This window comes from Indicator indicator, chromosome 25 (assembly GCF_027791375.1).
Source record: "Indicator indicator isolate 239-I01 chromosome 25, UM_Iind_1.1, whole genome shotgun sequence".
NCBI lineage: Eukaryota > Metazoa > Chordata > Aves > Piciformes > Indicatoridae > Indicator > Indicator indicator.
This window is the reverse complement of record NC_072034.1, coordinates 16,321,573-16,343,024: the sequence shown is the minus strand read 5'-3', so window position 1 is coordinate 16,343,024 and position 21,452 is coordinate 16,321,573. Positions and strand designations below refer to the sequence as shown.

The following is a 21,452-nucleotide window of genomic DNA, read 5'->3' as shown; positions in this document are numbered from 1 at the left end:
GGCCTGACCACCTCTGCTGCAGAAGGGCACTCAAGCTGCTCTGCTCCCTGACCTTCCCCAGTGCTGAGGTCAGACAGCCAGGCCTGTAAGAACCCTAGGTGGTCGAGTCACCCTCCCTGGATGTGTTTAAAGGTGGTTTAGATGCGGTGCTCGGGGTTTAGGGCTGAGCTTTGTAGAGTAGAGTCAGTGGGTGGACTTGACGATCCCAAGGGTCTTTTCCAACCTGCAGGATTCTCTGATTCTATTTCTGTTCCCATTTACATCTTGTATTCACCCCCCACTCCCCTGCAGCTGCAGGAAATGAGCCTTCCAAGAGCAGTGAGCCCTCCCCAGCCCAGCTGCCATGCTCCTTACCAGCAAGGAAGGGTCGATGTCAGGGAGCACACCGGCTGGCGGCCGGCACAGCAGGAGAGACACCTCTGGAGAGGTTCCCCTCAGAGCAGAGATGACTTCCTGTGGGCACAGAATCACACAATTAACCAGGATGGAAAAGACCTCAGAGATCATCCAGTCCAACCTAGCACCCAACACCATCTAATCAACTAAGCCATGGCACTGAGTGCCTCATCCAGGCTGGTTTTAAACACCTCCAGGGATGGTGACTCCACCACCTCCCTGGGCAATGGCCAATCTCTCTATCTGGGAAGAATTTCTTCCTCACCTCCAGCCTAAACCTCCCCCTGCACAGCTTGAGACTGTGTCCTCTTGTTCTGGTGCTGCTTGCCTGGGAGCAGAGCCCAACCCTCACCTGGCTACAACCTCCCTGCAGGTAGTTGTAGAGAGCAATGAGGTCTGCCCTGAGCCTCCTCTTCTCCAGGCTGAACACCCCCAGCTCCCTCAGCTCTTTTCATGGACCTCTTCCCAGCCTTGTGCCCCAGACCCCTCCCCAGCTTTGTTGCCCTTCTCTGGACACCTTCCAGCATCTCAACATCTTTCTTGAATTGAGGAGGCCAGAACTGGACACAGGACTCCAGGTGTGGCCTGAGCAGTGCTGAGCACAGGGCAGGATGAGTTCCCTGCTCCTGCTGGCCACACTGCTCCTGATGCAGGCCAGGATGCCATTGGCCTTCTTGTCCCCCTGGGCACACTGCTGGCTCCTGTTCAGCTGCTGCCAACCTGCACCCCCAGGTCCCTCTCTGCCTGGCTGCTCTCAGCCACTCTGTCCCCAGCCTGTAGCGCTGCATGGGGTTGGTGTGGCTGAAGTGTAGGACCTGGCACTTAGATGCTTTCAATCTCATGCCCTTGAAAACAGCTGGCACAGTGGGATTTGTGAGTAGACCCATGCTCCCCCAAGGCTGGCAGAGCAGGAGTCTGGCTGCTGAGGTACAGACCTGCTGGGAGAGGCCCCTGAGCGGGGCGCCGTTGACCTGCAGGATGACGTCCCCCACCTCGATCTGCCTGCTCTCGGCTGCCGGCTGCCCGGGGAACAGCTTCTTCACCCTCACCATGGTGCAGCCCAGCTGCTCGGGGCCGAGGTCATCCTCACGGCAGAAACTGAAGCCAAGGCCTGAGCTGTTCTTCAGCAGCCTGACCTCGAAGGTGTTCTCTGCAGAGGAAACAGCAACTGAGGGCTTCCTGCAGCAGGCGACGAGAGCGGCCAGAGCTCGGGCTCCAGGCAGCACTGCCTGCACTGCTCCCCTCACAGGCTTCTTCCACAAGTCTCATCTAGAAAGACCCACCCTGGTTCAAAGAGGGCTTCTTGCTCTGCTGGCTTGGCCTGACAGCAGCCACGCTCCACAGAAAGCCAGGGCATGTGCCAAGAGGTGCTCCCTAGGGAGTCTGGTAAGGAGCGGAGCGACGCAACCCTCCTGGCTGTCAGTGAGGGCAGCTGCTGGAGCTCCTGGCAGGCAGGAGACCATAGAATCATAGAATCAACCAGGCTGGAAGAGACCTCCAAGATCATCCAGTCCAAGCTATCACCCAGGCCTAAGCAATCAACCAGACCACAGCACTGAGTGCCTCATCCAGTCTCCTCTTGAACATCTCCAGGGATGATGACTCCACCACCTCCCTGGGCAGCACATCCCAATGGCAAATCTCTCTCTCTGTGAAGAACTTCCTCTTAACCTCCAGCCTACACCTCCCCTGGCACAGCTTGAGACTGTGTCCTCTTGTTCTGCTGCTGGGTGCCTGGGAGCAGAGCCCAACCCCCACCTGGCTACAACCTCCCTGCAGGTAGTTGTAGAGAGCAATGAGGTCTGCCCTGAGCCTCCTCTTCTCCAGGCTGAACACCCCCAGCTCCCTCAGCCTCTCCTCACAGGGTTTGTGTTCCAGGCCCCTCACCAGCCTCGCTGCCCTATCTTGACCAAAAGCTATCTTGACCAAAAGCTATCTTGCAGTGGTTTCCCCATCTGGGGAGGCTTCCCTCTGCCTTCATAGGCCTCCAAGCAAGTGAAGCTGAAATATGCCAACCTCTAGTCAGCCACACAAATCCCTTTTCTCTCTCCATCCCCCTCTTGATGTCTTCTCTCACTTAGCCAGGACCAGCACCAGAATCTGCAGCACCTCTCATTTATGAGCATCTTAACCTCTCCTTGGCACTCCTTAGCAGCCCCACAGACAGCAGCACCCCTTTTACTCCAGCCTTGCTACAACCCTGGCCTGCAAGGCTGGGGGTAAGTGGGAGAGAGGCCCAGTGAGAGAGCAACCACACAAAGCTGCCCAGATGGGAAAAGACCTCTTCAAAACCAGAGCAACAGCACAAAAAAGGAGGAGGCAGCATCAAACAGAGGGCTCGGTGCAGATTGCTGCCAGCTCTTCCTCATCTCTGGCTTGGAAGAAAAACATTCCCAAGGCCAAAGCATGCTTTGAGAGCTCAGAGGGTTGTCATAGAATGGTCCAGGCCAGAAGGAACCTCCAAAGCTCATCCAGTCCAACCTTCCTGCAGTCAGCAGGGACATCCCCAACTAGATCAGGTTGCCCAGGGCCTCATTGAGCTCTACCTTGAATATCTCCAGGGAAGAGGCCCCAACCACCTCCCTGGGCAACCTGTTCCAGTGTTCCACCACCCTCACAGTAAAGAACTTCTTCCTGATATCCAATCTAAATCTGCTCTTCTCTAGTCTGAAGCCATTGCCCCTGGTCCTGTCCCTGCAGGCCTTTGCAAACAGTCTCTCTCCATCCTTCTTGGAGCCCCTTCAGGTACTGGCAGGCTGCTATTAGGTCTCCCTGGAGCCTCCCCCTCTCCAGGCTGAACACCCCCAGCTCCCTCGGCCTGCCCTTGCAGCAGAGCTGCTCCAAGCCCCTGATCCTTTTCATGGCCTCCTCTGGACCCTCTCCATGTCCCCTGTGCCCCCACCTGCAGTGACAAAGCTGTAATCTCTGGTGTGTGTTGTCCTTGTGGCTGCTTTCTCCTGTGCATCACACTGCCCCAGGTGACTTGGAGGGGTGCACTGGGGGGTCACTGGAGCATGAACCTTGGCTCCTGACAGCTGACCTTTTTCCAGCAGCAGATGTACCACCTAGAGAGAAAAAAACACTCCCCAGTTAACTGGCAGCACTCATGGAGACAGCAGAGTCTAGAGCATGTCTCTAATTTCACAGAATCACAGAATGTCAGGGGCTGGAAGGGGCCTGGAAAGCTCATCCAGTCCAACCCCCCTGCCAGAGCAGGGGCACCCAGGGCAGGGCACACAGGAACACATCCAGGTGGGGGTTGAATATATCTCCAGAGAAGGAGACTCCATAACCCCCCCTGGGCAGCCTCACAGGGGCTCAAGAGAAAAAATTTTTCCCTTACAGGGAAAAAAAAATCTTGTCCTGTTTCCATGGAACTTCCTCAGCTTCCACCAGTGCCCCTTGTGCTGGCACTGGGCATCACCCAGGAGAGCCTGGCTCCAGCTTCCCCACACTGCCCTCCCCTCTCCCAGCTCCAAGCCATTATCCCTCATCCTGTCACTCCCAGCCCTTGCCAGAAGTCCCTCCACAAGATTTCTTCAGGTGGTGGAAGGCAGCTCTGATGTCTCCCTGGAGACCTGGTTGACTACAGAGAGCAGGAGTTGCTGCTTACCTGCCCAGTGTTCCTCAGGGTTTCAACAGCTTGCTTGTGGGTAGCACCTTCCAGGCTGATGCCATTGACAGAGAGGACACGGTCACCTGCAAGGGGTTGGGTCACCAGTGCAGCAGGCAGAGCAGCAAGGATGAAACATCAGTGGAGCAGGCACATTCCAGTGCCAGATAAAAAAGGAGAGTTAGTGAAGGAAATTCTCCCCTCCCCTCCACACTCCTGAGGCAAGAAGACAACTTTGCAACAGAACTACAGAGCTGGGCCGAATAATTTAAGGTCACAGAATGGTTTCACTTGGAACAGCCTTTTAAGCTCATCCAGTCCAACCATTCTCTGACTCTACACAGGCTGGGGCTGAACCAAGGCACAGCTGTGCTTTTCTGAAACACCTCCAGGGAAGGGCATTGAACCATCTCCCTGGGCAGCTGGGCCAGGCTTTGAGAATTCTTTCAGACAAGAAGTTTATCCTCACCTTCAACCTAAACCTCCCCTGGCACAATTCCAGGCCATTTCCTCTCCTCCTGTCACTTGTTCCTAGGGAGCAGAGCCCTACCCCCATCTCACTGCAATCTCTTCTCAGGGAGCTGTAGAGAGCAATGAGGTCTCCCTGAGCTCAGCCTCCTCTTCTCCACACCAAACACCCCCAGCTCCCTCAGCTGCTCCTCCCCAGCCCTCTTCTCCACACCCTTCCCCACCTTTCTTGCCCTTCTCTGGCCCTGCTCCAGCTCCTCAAGGTCCTTCTTGCACTCAGGGCCCCAAAACTGAAGCCAGCACTCAAGCTGTGGCCTCCCCAGTGCTGAGCCCAGGGGGACAATCCCTGCCCTGCTCCTGCTGCCCACACCATTGCTGCTCCAGCCCAGGCTGCTGCTGCCCTTCTTGGCCCCCTGGCCACCCCCTGGCTCCTCTCCAGCTGCTGCCACCCACCACCCTGATGGGCACTTTCCAGCCACTCTGCCCCCAGCCTGGAGCCTTCCTGGGCTTGTTGTGTCCCAAGCTCAGGACCCAGCCCTTGGCCTTGTTGAGCCTCCTGCAGCTGAGCTCAGCCATGGCTGCAGCCTGCCCAGGTCCCTCTGCAGAGCCTTCCTCCCCTCCAGCAGACCAACACTACCTCCCACCTTAGTGTCCTCTGCAAACTCACTGAGGGTGCCCCAGTCCCCTTAAACAGATCATGGATAATGATATTGAAGGCAACCCAAATGACTTGATGTGGTCACCCCATGGCAAAGCTTGTGTTAGCCATCAGGATGTCAACTCACCACAGTGCTCAGGCTCTAAGAATCATAGAATCACAGAACTGTCAGGGTTGGAAGGGAGCTCAAGGCTCAGCCAGTCCCAACCCCCTGCCATGGGCAGGGACACCTCACACCACAGCAGGTTGCTCACAGCCACATCCAGCCTGGCTGCAAAAACCTCCAGGGATGAGGCTTCCACCACCTCCCTGGGCAACCTCTGCCAGGCTCTCACCACCCTCCTGCCCAACAACTTCTTCCTCACATCCAATCTCAAGCTCCCCACTTCTACTTTTGCTCCATCCCCTCCACTCCTATCCCTCCCTCACACCCTCCAAAGTCCCTCCCCAGCTTTCTTGGAGCCTCCCCAAGATGCTGCAAGGCCACCAGAAGGTCTCCTGGGAGCCTTCTCCTCTCCAGCCTGCACAACCCCAACTCTCTCAGGCTGTCCTCAGAGCAGAGCAGCTCCAGCCCTCTGCTCATCCTCAGGGCCCTTCTCTGGACACCTTCCAGCACCTCCAGAGCCTTCCTGGAACAGAGACTCCAGAACTGGACACAGTGCTCCAGGTGGGGTCTGAGCAGAGTGGAGTAGAGGGGGAGATCAAAAGCCAGTCTGAGCCTGCTCTGGAGTTCTCTGTTCAGTAAAGAATGTGGCCTGGCTTCCACACAAGAGCAGTCAGAACAATGGCAGCCATTTTCTGCACTGTGCTGCCCAGCATGCCAGGCAAGGCCACAGAGAATACAAATCCCTCTCTCTGGGTGGGTGAAACAGTGAAGTGTTTTCCATTAACATTGCTACACATCAACGAAATCCAATTGTTTGGGTTGGGAAAGACCTCTAAGATCACCCTAATTCCTACAGCCTTGTCTTCTCTTTTGCCCCTCCACAATCTCAGCAGTTTTGTGCTTGTTCTGCAGCTCCCCACTGTAGAAACTCTTCCCCTGGCAGCTCTCAATGCAGGATTCAAGGTGACCACTGCAGCAGCCTGGAGAACCCAGGGAGACAGCCAGAAGGAAAAGCAGGCAAGCAGAGCCCCCAGCTTTGAGGCTCCAGGGTATCACCAAGCCCACCCCCTGCCCCTTTTCACGTGCCAAAGCCCCAAGAGAAAGAAGTGAAATACCTTTTTCTATCCTGCCATCTGCTTCAGCTGCTCCCTTAGGAATGATTGCTTTCACATAAATGCCACCATGCCTGATGCTGGTGTTGACACCACCCTAAATGGAGAGCAAAGAACAGGGCTTGTTAGACTGTTTGCTGAGCAATTCAAGGCTCCCCCAAGGAAAACTCTACTCAGGAAGCACATTTGGGCTGCTGGCATCTCCAAAGACTGGCCACACTTAGCAGCCCCAAAGCGTGGGGTTTGCAGCCATGCAGTTTGTTTGTGGGTGAGCTTGGGGCTGGGGAGGGCTGCCAAACCAGGATGCATCTCAAGGCTAATGCACCCAAACCAAGTCCACCTCCTTGAGCAGAGCCAGGCCTGTGTGAGGGCAGGCTGCACATGCTGGCATGCAGCTGAAAGCTCAGGGGTGGGAGGGCACAGCATGCCAAAGCAGAGGGTGCACACCCAGGCAGTGTCCTACTCCATCCAACACACCCTCTCTGCACTAGCAGGACACCAGGGGAAGGCTGTTTCCTCTCAGCTCACACAGGTGGGAAGGTCTGAGATGAAAAAAAGCCTGCTGGAGGCTCCCTGGCACTGGATGTGAAGGTTCTCTCTGCTCATGGCAAGGAGGGCTGGACTCAGGGAATCACAGAATGGGTTAGGTTGGAAGGGACCTTAAAGCTCATCCAGTTCCAACCCCCTGTCATGGGCAGGGACACCTCCCACCAGCACAGCTTGCTCAGGGCCTCATCCAGCCTGGCCTTCAACACCTCCAGGCAGGAGGCAGCCACAGCCTCCCTGGGCAACCTGTGCCAGTCTCTCCCCACCCTCACTTGAAACAATTCCTTCCTCATCTCCACTCTCAATCTTCCCTCTCCCAGCTCAAAGCCATTGCCCCTTGTCTTGGCACTCCCAGCCCTTGTCCAAAGTTTCCTTCCTGAAACCTCTGCCTGCTAAGCCTTGCAGACAAGGCTTGCACTGGGGAGCTGTGAAGGAAATGGTTGACACCAAATAGCTTCCTGTAATAGAAAAGACCTCCCCAGACACAGGCAGCTGAGGCTTGAGGGCTCCTGCAGAAACTGCTAACCCTCAGAGAAGCACAGACTGCACCAGGCTGGAAGGGGCCCTCAAAGGTCATGTTGTCCAACCCCCCTGCAGTCAGCAGGGACATCTCCACCTAGATCAGGCTGCTCAGGGCCCCAGCAGGTTTGACCTTGCATGCCTGCAGGGATGGGGCCTCCACCTCTGCCAGTCTCTCCCCACCCTCACTTGAAACAATTTCTTCCTCACCTCCACTCTCACTCTCCCCTCTCCCAGCTCAAAGCCATTGTCCCTCATCCTGGCACTCCCAGCCCTTGTCCACAGTCCGTCCCCAGCTCTCCTGGAGCCCCTTCAGGTACTGGAAGGCTGCTCTGAAGGTCTTTGGGAGGCTTCTTTTGGCTCTAATGACACCTCCATAAACCAAGCTCCTTAACAGGGACTGCAAGAGGACATTTTGCTTCCTTGTGATTTAGCACTGAACTTGGGTTGCTGGGAGTAGAGAAAAAGAGAAAACATCTAAAAACCTTGTCAAACAGTACCGTGACACTTATTCCCAAGCCGTTATCTTTTTTGGCTAGTTCAACCTCAAAGATATCTCCAGGTTTAAGAAGGGTTCCAGTAACCTTTTTACAGCTCCATTTTTTGGCTGGAGGCACTGAGGAAGATTCCTTTATCAAAAGAAACAAACAAACAAAACACAAACAAACAAAACACAAAAAACCAAAATAAACAAAAAACCCAACAAGAAACAAAACAAAGAGAAATAAACAAAACAAAAAGAGAATGTTTTGCTGTTAGAACAGAAGGTTGCAGTTCAGACTCTAAAGGCTGAGGGTTTGTCAGATGCAGCCAAAAAGGAGTTCCCATGGTCAAGCACCACTTAAAAGAGTCCTAAGGATCCTTGCTTTAACTCCTCCGTGGCTGCCATTTAGGGGCTCCTTGCTTTAACTCTTCCCTGCCTGCCATTTTATGGCTCCTCCATGGCGGCCTATGGCTCCTTGCTCTAACTCTTCCCTGTCTGCCATTTTATGGCTCCTTGCTCTACTCCTCCATGGCTGCCATTTTATGGCTCCTTGCTCTAACTCTTCCCTGTCTGCTACTTCATGGCTCCTCCATGGCTGCCATTTTATGGCTCCTTGCTCTAACTCCTCCATGACTGCCTGTGGCTCCTTGCTCTAATTCTTCATGGCTGCCATTTTATGGCTCCTCCATGGCTGCCACTTTATGGCTTCTTTCTCTACTCTTCCATGGCTTCCATTTTATGGCTCCTTGCTCTCACTCCTCCATGGCTGCCATTTTATGGCTCCTTGCCTTAACTTTCCCATGGCTGCCACTGAAGAGTCCTGGCACAGCACCACGCCTGGCCTTCAGCAGCAGCCTTTATTGTCACATTAAGTTGGTCACAGAACACAAACCGTTCAGCATTACAGCAGCCTGGGGTCTGTGACATTAATTTGCAGGAGCTGTCACCACCTGACTGAACTCCATTAAGCTGCATCAGCTCCATCCACTCCAGCAGCTGAAAAGAGGAACCACTCCAAGTCAGGAATTAATTTGTGGTACCTGCCATTGTGTGCTTTTGGGGAGGGAAAGCAGCACGCTGTCTCTTTTCAGAGCATGGTTCACTGCTAAACTTCATTACATCAGAGTGGTCTTCCATGGATTACCAATCCCAAACCACTGCTGACCATTCCAGATGCATCACTAATCTAGGGTTTTAATCTAGGAAAAGCTGAATTTATCTGCCAGGTGAATAAACTTACCTCTAGGTGGTCACTAGACTGTGATCATCTTTGACAAAGAGAGTGGAAGGAGGTTTTCTACAGGATCAACAAGTGCACTATACCTTCATCCTACAGCACAAGCTGCCTCTGTCTGATAAGCCAGAGGTGACACTGGAAAGTTGGGAAGTTGTTTCAGGTTCTAGGAGTGATTTGCTCCCTTTTTTTTTTTAAATAAAATCCCCAAACTATTGGAAATTGCCATTAGAAGGCTGAGCTGCACCCTGGGCTGTCCTTCCCTCACATCCCTTCCCAGACAGCTACTTCACTACCCCTGTTAAGAGTGCTGGGAAGTATTGAGATAAAAGACACTCTGCCTTTTTAGCTGGCTGTTGCTCCTGGCTGCTGGAGTAAGTTGCTTCATCCATGTCAGAATCCCCTCGGTCAGAATATTCCACAGACTCCACCACCCCAGGCCTTTTGGGTTTGGCTCGGAGGCTGTCGGATGAGGACCTTCTCTTCTCATTGAGTTTGGAGAGCCCAGCCTGGGAGTGATGCTGAGGATCCTGCTGGGCTCTCCCACTTCCAGCCTTGCCAAAGAAGCTGGCTGCTTGGCTCTGAGACAGGCTGGCACTCTCTGTTCTGGAATCCTGGGAGCTGAGGCTGCCGTCCCGCTTGCCTCCAGACAGGCTCCCTGGCCTCTGGTGACCACGGGAGTGGCTGCGCTCTTCTGAAGAGGACTCTGCCTCGTTGTCCTGCACTGATGATGGCCTCCTTAGATAGCTCTTGCTTCCATTGCTGCTGCGTGCAGCGTGAGATGATGCTGGAGACCAGGAGACAAGACAGACATCAGTAGCAGGTAACGTCTTACTGAATGGTTTGGGTCGGAAGAGACCCTAAAGGTCATCGAGTTTCAGCCTCCACCCCTTCCACTAGCCCAGCTTGCTCAAGGTCCCATCCAACCTAGCTTGCAACAATTCCAGGCTTGGAGCCTCCACAACTTTTCTGGGTAACCTGTTGCAGTGCCTCACCACCCTCATGGACAAGAATTGCTTCCACAGGTCTCATCTTAATCCAGCTTCTCAAAGTCTCAAGCCATTGTCCCTCGTCCTATCACTCCATACCCTTGTTAAAAGTCCCTCCCCAGCTCTCCTGGAGCCCCCTTCAGGTACTGGAAGGCAGCTCTGAGGTCTCCCTGGAGCCTTCTCTTCTCCAGGCTGAACAGCCCCAACTCTCCCAGCCTGTCCCCACAGCAGAGCTTACAACCACATCAGGTTTTATCCCTCCATGCTATACAGAACACTCTCTGTTTACACTGCAGCCAGTGTCCCCTCACCCAAGGCTCCCTTAGCAGACTTCTTCCTCCATCCTCAGAACACAATTTCCAGCAGATACCAGCTGGGGTTGCTTACAGAAGGGACTGCAGCTGGGCTGATGTTTCATGGCTATCTCATAGAAGCAGAATTGTTTCAGTTGGAAGAGACCTACAGAATCACAGAGTGGGCTGGGTTGGAAGGGACCTTCAAAGGTCATCAAGTCCAACCCTCTCCGGAGTAAGCAGGGACATCCTCAACTAGAGGCAGAGGTTGAGTCCAACCTTCACAGAGTCACAGAAAGATAGGGTTGGAAAGACCTTGAAAGATCATCTAGTCCAGAATGGTAGGGATCCTGAAATATCATCTAGTTCAGAATGGTAGGAGGTGGAAAGGACCTTGAAAGATGATCTAGTCCAGAATGGTAGGGGTTGGGAGGGACCTTGAAAGATGATCTAGTCCAAGCCCCCTTCAGCCTAAGACCACCACAGTCCCAAAGTGCTGTGTGGATTAGCTCAGTAATTGTAAAGAAGCAGAGAAAGCACTTTAGGCAAGGTGTCAGCCAAGGCTGAGTGCCCAGACTCCAGGAACAGCTCTTTCCAAGCAGGAACATTTCCCTCAGTACCTTTGGGTGGCTTGGGCTGAGAGATAACAAGGGTCACATCCTGAGGAGCACTCTCCAAGATCTCCAGCGCCGCGTGGTGGCTGACCCCTTCCAAACTGGTGCTGTTGACAGATATCAGGCGGTGCCCTGCAGGAAAGGACCTGCTCAGCTACCCTCCAGCTGCTGCATTTTCACCCAGCAGGGAGAGCATGGAGGAGAGAACCTGAAAAAGCCTCTACACAAGGGTGCACTTCAAAGATTTATAGAATGGGCTGGGCTGGAAGGGAGCTCCAAAGCTCATCCAGGCCAACCCCCTGCACTCAGCAGGGACATCCTCCACTAGATCAGGTTGCCCACAGCCCTCTCCAGCCTCATCTTGAATAGCTCCAGGCATGGAGCCTCAACCACCTCCCTGGGCAACCTGTGCAGTGTTCCACCACCCTCATAGTGAAGAACTTGCTCCTAACATCCAAGCTCAATCTGCTCTGCTCTGGTTTGAAGCCATTGCCTCTCGTCCTGTCCCTGCAGGCCTTTGGCAACAGTCCCTCTGCAGCCTTCTTGGAGCCCCTTCAGCTACTGCAAGGCTGCTCTGAGTTCTGCCTGCAGCCTTCTCTTCTCCAGGCTGCACACCCCCAGCTCCCTCAGCCTGTCCCCATGGCAGAGCTGCTCCAACCCCCTGAGCATCTTGCTGGCCTCCTCTGGAGCCTCTCCATCAGGTCCAGGTCCCTCCTGTGCTGAGGGCTCCAGCTCTGGCCCCAGCCCTGCAGGTGAGGTCTCCCCAGAGCAGAGCAGAGGGGCAGGATCCTCTCTCTCCAGCTCTGGCCACACTGCTTTGGATGCAGCCCAGGCTGCCCTTGGCCTTCTGGGCTGCAGTCTCACACTGCCTGCTCCTGGCCAGCTTCTCCCCCCTGCAACCCCAAGTCCTTCTCCTCAGGGCTGCTTTCTCTCCCCTCCTCCCCCAGCCTGCACTGACACTGAGGATTGTTCCAGCCCAGCTGCAGGACCCTGCACTTGCTCTTGGTGAACCTCAGGAGCTTCCCCTGGTACCACCTCTGCAGCCTGCCCAGCTCCCTCTGGATGCCCTCCTGTCCCTCTGGCACATGCCCAGCACCACTCAGCTGGGTGCCATCTGCTCACTGCTGATGGTGCCTGGATCCCACTGCCTATAGCAGTGATAAAAATACTGAGTAGCACAGGCCCAGCACAGAACCCTGAGGGACACCACAGTCACTGAGCACCATGTCAAGCACTAAAATTGAAGTGAAGCTGGAATAGGGAAGCCTGATCACTAAAAAAACCCAAACCAAACCACAAGATCTGGTCAGGAGGATTTTCTCTTTCCTTGCCATATTAGCATTTCTACCTCCTGTTGGAGGGAACATGGATGGAAAAAATCAAAGACCAAGATGAGAAACAAGAAATACTCAGCTCAAGGCACAGGCTGAAATTAAAAGAGGTGTGGATTAAACACAGTAATTTCCCTTTTCCTTTTCCTCTGCTCATCACAGAAGCATTTGCTTACATTTACTGTTTCCAAAACTCAGGAATGGGTTTGGAGTTTTAAAACATGGAAATTACAAAGCATCCATAGAGAGACAACAGCAAATAAAGCCCTTCTCTGAATATATAACATTACTGCTCTGCTCCTTCAAGCTTGATCACAGAATGGTCTTGGTTGGAAAAGACCTTGGAGATCATTCAGTCCAACCATTCTCTGACTCTGCCCAGGCTGGGGCTGAACCATGGCCCTCAGCACCACAGCTCTGCCTCTTGGAAACACCTCCAGGGATGGGCATTCAGCCACCTCCCTGGGCAGCCTCTGCCAGGCTTTGAGAGCCCTTTCAGGGAAGAATTCTTCTAATGTTCAACCTAAACCTCCTCTGGGGCAACCTGAGGCCACTTCCTCTCATCCCATCACTTGTTCCTAGAGAGCAGAGCCCAACCCCAACCTCAGTACAGCCTCCTCTCAGGGAGCTGCAGAGAGCAATGAGGTCTCCCTGAGCTCAGCCTCCTCTTCTCCACACCAAACACCCCCAGCTCCCTCAGCTGCTCCTCCCCAGCCCTCTTCTCCACACCCTTCCCCACCTTTCTTGCCCTTCTCTGGCCCTGCTCCAGCTCCTCAAGGTCCTCCTTGCACTCAGGGCCCCAAAACTGAAGCCAGCACTCAAGCTGTGGCCTCCCCAGTGCTGAGCCCAGGGGGACAATCCCTGCCCTGCTCCTGCTGCCCACACCATTGCTGCTCCAGCCCAGGCTGCTGCTGCCCTTCTTTACCACCTTGGGCTGGTTCATGTTCAGCTGTCTGTTGACCAGCACCCCCAGGTCTCTGTCTTCTTTTGGCAGCTTTCCAAGCACATCATTTTGGAAGCAGAGATCATTTTGATTTGAATTATTTCTCTTTGTGTCTAGTTTAAGACAGAAAAGTCTCCAGTTTTCAGAGATGCCCCAGGAGGTAACTCAAAGTCAGCATCTGACAGGGCCTGATGCCCACAATCATGGATGGAAATGGCACTACAGCCATGCCTGGCTTTCCCTTCCCTGTCCAGCTTGCAGTTGCAGTCATCACCTGGTTTGAGAGATCCTTCCAAGTCTGCTGGGCCTCCAGGAATAATGGAATGGATAAAAATGCCCAGGTCCAGCTTCCCAGTCTTCTCTCCACCCATGATCTGGAAGCCTGACAAAAAAGCAGGGGAAGGGTCAGTGCTCAGCCTCACAACACAAGGCCCTGCTTCAGGAGGGACAAAACATCCTCCTGCTAAGAAATGGAAACTCAAAGAATGCTAGACAGAGAAACCTACAGTGGTTTGGGTTGAAAGGGATCTCCAGAGGTCATCCAGTCCAACCCCTTTGCAGTCAGCTCAGGTTGCTCAGAGCCTTCTTGAGCCTGACCTTGAATATGTGTCCAGGGGTGGAGCCTCCACCACCTCCCTGGGCAACCTCTTGCAGTGTTGCAGCAGCCTCCTGGGGCAGAACTTGTTCCTCACATCCAATCTCAATCTGCTCTGCTCTCATTTCAAACCATTGCCTCTGGTCCTATCACTCCAAGTCCTTCTAAACAGTCCCTCCCCAGCCTGCCTGTAGGTCCCCTGCAGGTATTGAAATGCAGCTCTGAGGTCTCCCTGGAGCCTTCTCGTCTCCAGGCTGCACAACCCCAACTCCCCCAGCCTGTCCCCACAGCAGAGGTTCTGCAGCCCTCTGAGCATTTTTGTGTCCTCCTCTGGAGCCTCTCCATCAGGTCCAGGTCCCTCCTGTGCTGAGGGCTCCAGCTCTGGCCCCAGCCCTGCAGGTGAGGTCTCCCCAGAGCAGAGCAGAGGGGCAGGATCCTCTCTCTCCAGCTCTGGCCACACTGCTTTGGATGCAGCCCAGGCTGCCCTTGGCCTTCTGTGCTGCAAGTGAGGGCAACAGTAAACTGGGAGTCACTTACCTAAGCCCAGCTTCTCATCCTTTTTCAAGTTCACCAAGGTGATCTCTCTTTCTGGTGAGGCAACTCTGCTCTGTGTTGTTTGCAGAGAGTCATCTGAAAAGCCAACAGTTCCTGATCAGACACTTCATGCCTGAAAGGGCTCTCAAACACTGCAATGCCCAACCTGGAGGTGTTCCAAGAGGCAGAGCTGTGGTGCTGAGGGCCATGGTTTAGCCCCAGCCTTGGCAGGGTTAGAGATTGGTTGGAGTGGAGGAGCTTTAAGGGTTTTCCCAACAGAAACAATTCTATGATTCTATGATTCTACACCTGAATGCTTCCCTTCTGGTTTGCTGTGGAGTTGTAGTCCATTAAAAGAAGATTATTCCTCTATTCTGAACCTGGGGGTGGAACTTTCATCGTCCAAACAGTGCCCAAATAAAAAAAAAAAAAACCCACACAAACACCACAGTTCTAACTCCCATCTTCATAGAATGCTAGAATGGGTTGGGTTGGGTTGGAAGGGACCCTGAAAATTATCTAGTTCCAAGTCCCCTGCCATGGGCTGGGACACCTCCCACCAGCCCAGGCTGCTCAAGGCCTCATCCAGCCTGGCCCTGAACACCTCTTGGAATGTACAAAACACAACCCCCTGCAATCACCTCTCACTGACTTTTGAGTTGGTTTGAAAACATTACCTGGCACCTAGATCCTTGTTCATAGAATGGGTTGGGATGAAAGGGACCTTAAAGATCACCCAGTTCCAACCCCCTGCCATTTGTGTTTTGTACATTCCAGGAGGTGTTCAAGGCCAGGTTGGATGAGGCCCTGAGCAAGCTGGGCTGGAGGGAGGTGTCCTTGCCCATGGCAGGGAGTGGGAGCTACCTGATCCTTAAGGTATCTTCCAACCCAAACCATTCTCTGAATCTATGAACCTGTGGTGTATAAGGTACCAGCACCCTTCAAGTCCATTCAGAGATGTCAAAACCTCCTCCAAGCAGCAATCCAAAAGAAATGTTTGGAGTTGCCTTCAGGAAAAGGTTGGAGCCTTTTTTAGGCTTTTTAGTCTGGAGAGGAGAAGACAAAGAGGTTTTAATAAATGTTTATAAATAGCTGAGGGCTGGGGGTCAGGGAGGAAGGGACAGGGACAGCCTCTGCTCACTGTGCCCTGGGCTAGGCCAAGGGGCAAGGGATGGAAACTGCAGCACAGGAGGTTCCAGCTCAGCAGGAGGAGGAACTTCTGCACTGGGAGGGTGCCAGAGCCCTGGAGCAGGCTGCCCAGAGAGGTTGTGGAGTCTCCTTCTCTGGAGCCTTTGCAGCCCTGTCTGGATGTGTTCCTGTGTGCCCTGTGCTGCATTCTCTGGTCCTGCTCTGGCAGGGGCTTGGACTGGAAGATCTCCAGAGGTCCCTTCCAACCCCTAACATCCTCTGAGCCTGTGAAGATTTATTAGATTATCACAGAATCAGAGAATGTTAGGGGCTGGAAGGGAGGTTATCTGGAGGTTATCCAGTCCAACCCCCCTGCCAGAGCAGGGACACCTAGAGCAGGTCACACAGAAATACATCCAGATGGGTTTTGAATATCTCCAGAGAAGGAGACTCCACAACCCCCTCTGGAGACTTTCAAGACCCATCTGGATGTGTTCCTGTGTGCCCTGTGCTGCATTCTGTGGTCCTGCTGTGGCAGGGGGGTCAGACTGGAAGATCTCCAGAGGTCCCTTCCAACCCCTAATATCCTTTAGCCAGCTAGCTGGGGGAGGTACTAAGCACTAGTGACAAAGAGAGGCCAGTTGGGACAGTGACAAAGTGACTGAGTCAATCCTAGAGGCAGAGAATTTATCCACTCACCACTCTCTTTTGACAGCATGGATGATGGAAGAGCTCCTGGAGTGCTCATGCTGACACCTGGGACAGGGATGGAAATGTCAGACCCTGCTGAATGCTTGAACACACAAAGCCATCCAGAAGTCTTTCAGACCTCACACAGCACACATGAGCTCCCTCACAGGATTGAGATGGCTTCCTTCTTTGAAAGATTCATCCAAAGGAGAGGAGTTTGGGGTTAGCAAACCCAAAGGACTGGTGTGCTGTGGTTGTAGCTGGGGGCTGACAGATGGCAGCTCATGCAAAAGCAAAGAGTTAAAAGAAAGGGCCAAGGGGTGGCCTTCAGAACCACTCAGCTTCAGAGAGAATTCCTGGGTCTCTAAGACACTGAGTCAGACTTTTCTAACAGGATTGGCTGAACATTGCCTGACCAACTCCCCAGAAACTTCACTTTCCTCCACTTCTCCTGATGGTCTGTAACTAACCTTTCTTCTCTGAGGGGAGACCTCACTTTCTACACCTCCTTGTAAGGAGGATGGAGCAAGGTGGGGGTTGGGCTCTTCTCCCTAGTAACATGGAGGAGAGGAAATAGCTTCAAGTTGCCCCAGGGGAAGTTTAGGTTGGACATGGGAAGAAACTTCTTCCCTGAAAGGGCTCTCAAAGCCTGGCCCAGGCTGCCCAGGGAGGTGGCTGAATGCCCATCCCTGGAGGTGTTTCCAAGAGGCAGAGCTGTGGTGCTGAGGGCCATGGCTCAGACCCAGCCTTGGCAGAGTCAGAGAATGGTTGGACTGGATGAGCTTCAAGGGCTTTGCCCACCACAATTCTGTTCCTGTGTGATATTTTAATATGAAATGAAAGCAAAGCAACAAAAGCTCAGGCTGCAGAGGTCAGCCAAGGCAGGGCACACAGGAACACATCCAGACAGGGCTGCAAAGGCTCCAGAGCAGGAGACTCCACAACCTCTCTGGGCAGCCTGCTCCAGGCCTCCAGCACCCTCACACCAAAGAAGTTTCTCCTCATGTTGAGGTGGAACTTCCTGGGATCCAGTTTGTGTCTACTGCCCTTCATCCTGTCCCTGGGTATCACTCAATAGAGCCTGGAACCTTCCTCCTGACCCCCAGCCCTCAGCTATTGATAGACATTGATCAGATCCCTCTCAGCCTTCTCCTCTCCAGGCTAACCAGCCCCAGGGCTCTCAGCCTTTCCTCCACACACAGATCTTCCAGGCCCTTCATCATCCTCAGAGCCTCCTTTGGACTCTCTCCAGTAGTTCTCTGTCCCTCTTAAACTGGGGAGCCCAAAACTGGAGACAATCCTACAGATGTGACCTAATGAGGGCTGAGCAGAGGGGGAAGCATCTGGCTTAGGTCACTACAGGGTTGCTTTTTGTAATGCACTGGAGAGGAAAAAAAAAAAGGTCCCTAATTTCTTAAACCCAAATGAGCCCAAAAGGCTCTGTGCAGGCACTGCTCAGTCTATAGCCAGTTTATGCTAATCTGAGCTCACCTCACAGAAACCTCTCCCTGCACCCTTTCTGCACAAACACTACAAAAGGTCAAGCTGGACAAGCAGATTCTGGTCAAATCCACCCAATAAAGAGCACTATGGAAGATGCTTTCTGGAACAGCTTCTGCTGCCAAGCACTGCTGCTCTACAGACCTGTGTGCAGGCTGCTGCTGTCCAAAGGAGGAGGTCTGGGATTCATTGCAACAATTACTCAGAAAGAACAGGAAACTGGGCCTGGATTACTTGGAACAAGTGAGACTCTGCTCTCCTTTTTCAAGTCACAGAATCCCTGCATGGTGAGGGTTGGAAAGACCTCTGGAGATCACCCAGTTCAACCCTCCTGCTCCAGCAGAAGCAGCCACAGCAGCTTGCCCAAGATCAAAATGGACCCCCTGTTGGAGACTCTCCAGAGAAGGAGGCTCCACAACCTCTCTGAGCAGCCTGCTCTAGCCCTCCAGCACCCTCACACCAAAGAAGTTTCTCCTCCTGGGTTCCAGTTTGTGCCCACTGCCCCTTGTGCTGTCCCTGGGCCCCACTGACACAAGAGCCCAGCCCCAGCCTCTTGCCCCCCAGCCTTTATCTCTTGCTGAGCATTGCTCAGCTCCCCTCTGGGGCTGCTCTTCTGCAGGCTCTCAGCCCCAGGGCTCTCAGCCTTTGCTCCTCACAGAGCTGCTCCAGGCCCCTCAGCAGCTCTGCAGCCTCCCCTGGACTCTCTCCAGTAGTTCCCTGACTCTTGAACTGGCAGCCCAGGACTGGACACAACACTCCAGATGTGGGCTCAGAGGAGTAGGATGAGTTAATAACCCTACCAAAGCACTGCAGCCCCAGCAGCTCCAGAGGTTAGTCAGTAAGTACAAGAGTAGGATTGTGTGCATGCTGACCTACAACATAGGCTTGGCCGGAATCTTCCATGGAGGAGGAGTCTGATTCAGTTTTCTTTCTTTCAGGGCTTCTACTTAAACCTGCATGAGATTTTGAACTTAAAGGGGAGAAGGAGAGGAGGAGAACCAGACAGAGGGAAGAGGAAGTTGGGAGAGGGGAGGGAAGGATCAGTGTAACAAAATAATGAATCACAAATCCACAAGTGCTGCAAAGTGTACAGTGACTGTACACAAACGCTCGGCAAGGCGCTCAGAGAGCCTCTTACTTGTTCAGCTTTGATGCTCCTCCTCCTCCTCCTGCAGCTGCTGCTGCTAAGCCAGGCTCAAATTTGGGCAGTTGCTGAAAGACTCTTCCCATGAGGTCTTCAATCTTCTGGGGGGAAGAGTCCAAAGCAGCAATCACATTTCTCCTCGGGGGGTAAACCGAGATGTGGCTCTGACTCAGGTCGTGGAAGGATTTGCTCATCACCCTGGGCCTCTCCTCCCACGATGCCTTCTCATTCCTGTCCTTGGCAGAGCCCTGCAGGGGCTGGAAGAGGGAGAGCTCGGAGCAGGAGAGCCTCTTGAGGATCTCTGCCTGGACAGAGAGGGGGCGCACGGCCAGGCGGTTCAGGGTGCTGCTGGCCAGGCTGCCGGTGCTGATGGCCCGGCCCATGCTGAAGCCTTTCACTGAGTCTGCCTGAAGGTTCAGGCTCCTGAAGGAGGCTCTTTCTGTTGCAAACAAACAAACAAACAAACAGACAGAAAAATTAAAGCTCTGCAGCACAGCTCCTGCCACCTGCCTCCCTGTGTGAAGCCTGTGTGGCCAGCAGGGCCAGGGAGGGGATTCTCCCCTCTACTCCACTCTGCTGAGACCACACCTGGAGTACTGCATCCAGTTCTGGAGCCTCTGTTACAAGAAGGATCTGGAGGGGCTGGAAGGTGTCCAGAGAAGGGCCATGAGGATGAACAGAGGGCTGGAGCTCCTCTCTTATGAGGAGAGACTGAGAGAGTTGGGGATGTGGAGGAGGGACTGAGAGAGTCTGGAGAAGAGAAGGCTCCAAGGAGACCTTCTGGTGTCCTTCCAGGATCTGAAGGGGGCTCCAAGAAAGCTGGGGAAGGACTTTTTAGGGTGTCAGGTAGTGATGGAGCAAAACTAGAAGTGAGGAGATTCAGATTGGATGTTAGGAAGAAGTTCTTCCCCATGAGAGTGGTGAGAGCCTGGAATGGGTTGCCCAAGGAGGTGGGTGAGGCTCCAACCCTGGAGGTGTTTAAGGCCAGGCTGGATGAGGCTCTGGCCAGCCTGCTCTGGTGTGAGGTGTCCCTGCCCATGGCAGGGGGGTTGGAATAGGATGGTCTTTGTGGTCCCTTCCAACCCTGACTGATTCTAGGATTCTATGATTTCAAACAAGCAGCTCACTGCAACCTTGTCTGCTCTTCCAGCAGGGACATCTAAACCACTACCACCACCGCAGTGTCTGCTCAGGGATCCTCTCTCTCCAGCTCTGGCCACACTGCTTTGGATGCAGCCCAGGCTGCCCTTGGCCTTCTGTGCTGCCAGTGCCCATTGCTGGCTCCTCTCCAGCTTCTCCCCCCCAGCACCCCCAAGTCCTTCTCTGCAGGGCTGCTCTCAGTCTCATCACCCCCAGCCTGCATTGATATCTGGCATTGCCCTGTCCCAGCTGCAGGACCTTGCCCTGTGCCTTGCTGAGCCTCAGGAGATTCTCCTCTGCAGCCTGCCCAGGTCCCTCTGGCTGGCTCCCATCCCATCTCTCAGACTCCTCACCCACAGCACTCAGCTTGGTGTCACCTGCAAACACCCTCAATGCTTTAGCATAGGACAGAAAGCACTGGCTCAGGGCTGCCAGACTTCCTGACTCATGAACTAGGACTCTGAGCAGTCCTGGTCCTACTTAAGCAGCTGAGAGAAGCAGGTTGGGGTTGTGATTAAACTGCTGTCAGCTGGGCTGTGGGAACTGTCTGGGTGGATGTTGTTAGCTGAAAGCAAATGGAAGATAAGAAACCCCTCTTAATTCAGAGAGAAGCTGAGCAGGTTTCCTCTCCAGCAGCCTAACTGCCTCCTCAGGCTAGCAGTGGAGCTCCTGTGGCTCTGGCACAGAAGCCTGAGAAGCTGTGGCAACGTTTGCTGCTTAGAGCCTGGTAATGTCAGCAGGCAGCTCAAGCCTCAGGAGCTTCACAGCTGCCTTGGAGTCAGCTCAGAGGCAAGGCTGGGGAAAAGCAGTGCTCAGCAGGGCACAGATTGCTGCTTCAGGCTTGACTGGTGGTGTTTCCAGCCCCACACCCAGCTGGGCAATGAGCTGCCTCAGGCAGCTGCACTGCAGCTCAAGAGGAAGGTGCTGCTGTTGGGTACACCTCAGCCCTTAGCTTTACCACAGGCCCAAGGATTCACCACTGCAGAGTGCAGGGGCAAAGGCCAGCTCAGCACTGAGCTTCCTAGAGACATTCCTTGCCCAGCACCGAGGGCAACAGCAGCTCAGGCTTCCTCTGTACCAGGCAAACTGAGGGGGAACACTGAGTTGGGAAGGGGATTTTGTTGTCCTTCCCAAAGGTGAAGTGGTGCACAGCCACCACAGCCCTGCCCACACCAAGCCACCATTCCAGACCAGACCACAGAATCACACAATGGCAGGGGTTGGAAGGCACCTCTGGAGATCACCCAGTCCAACCCCCCTGCCAAGGCAGGGTCACCTAGAGAAGGTCACACAGGAACACAGCCAGGTGGGTTCTGAATGTCCCCAGAGATGGAGACTCCACCACCTCTCTGGGCAGCCTGCCCCAGGGTAGACTGAGACTGGAGATGAGGAAGAAATTGTTCAGAGTGAGGGTG

General features: G+C 53.9%; 1 protein-coding gene across 1 annotated transcript in view; it reads right to left on the bottom strand.

Moving 5' to 3' along the window:
* The window catches only part of PTPN13 (protein tyrosine phosphatase non-receptor type 13), a 117,670-nt gene that overhangs the window by 37,507 nt on the left and 58,711 nt on the right, over nt 1-21,452 (bottom strand). Inside the window, exons 17-29 of the mRNA XM_054392247.1 lie at nt 18,892-19,336; nt 18,626-18,723; nt 16,263-16,319; nt 14,439-14,531; nt 13,581-13,688; nt 11,039-11,164; nt 9,478-9,923; nt 7,904-8,047; nt 6,357-6,450; nt 4,010-4,095; nt 3,299-3,461; nt 1,332-1,546; nt 355-453 (exon numbers count right to left, since the gene is read on the bottom strand). Coding sequence (XP_054248222.1) covers nt 355-453; nt 1,332-1,546; nt 3,299-3,461; nt 4,010-4,095; nt 6,357-6,450; nt 7,904-8,047; nt 9,478-9,923; nt 11,039-11,164; nt 13,581-13,688; nt 14,439-14,531; nt 16,263-16,319; nt 18,626-18,723; nt 18,892-19,336 — 2,174 coding nt within the window. The remainder of the gene's footprint in view (nt 1-354; nt 454-1,331; nt 1,547-3,298; nt 3,462-4,009; nt 4,096-6,356; nt 6,451-7,903; nt 8,048-9,477; nt 9,924-11,038; nt 11,165-13,580; nt 13,689-14,438; nt 14,532-16,262; nt 16,320-18,625; nt 18,724-18,891; nt 19,337-21,452) is intronic.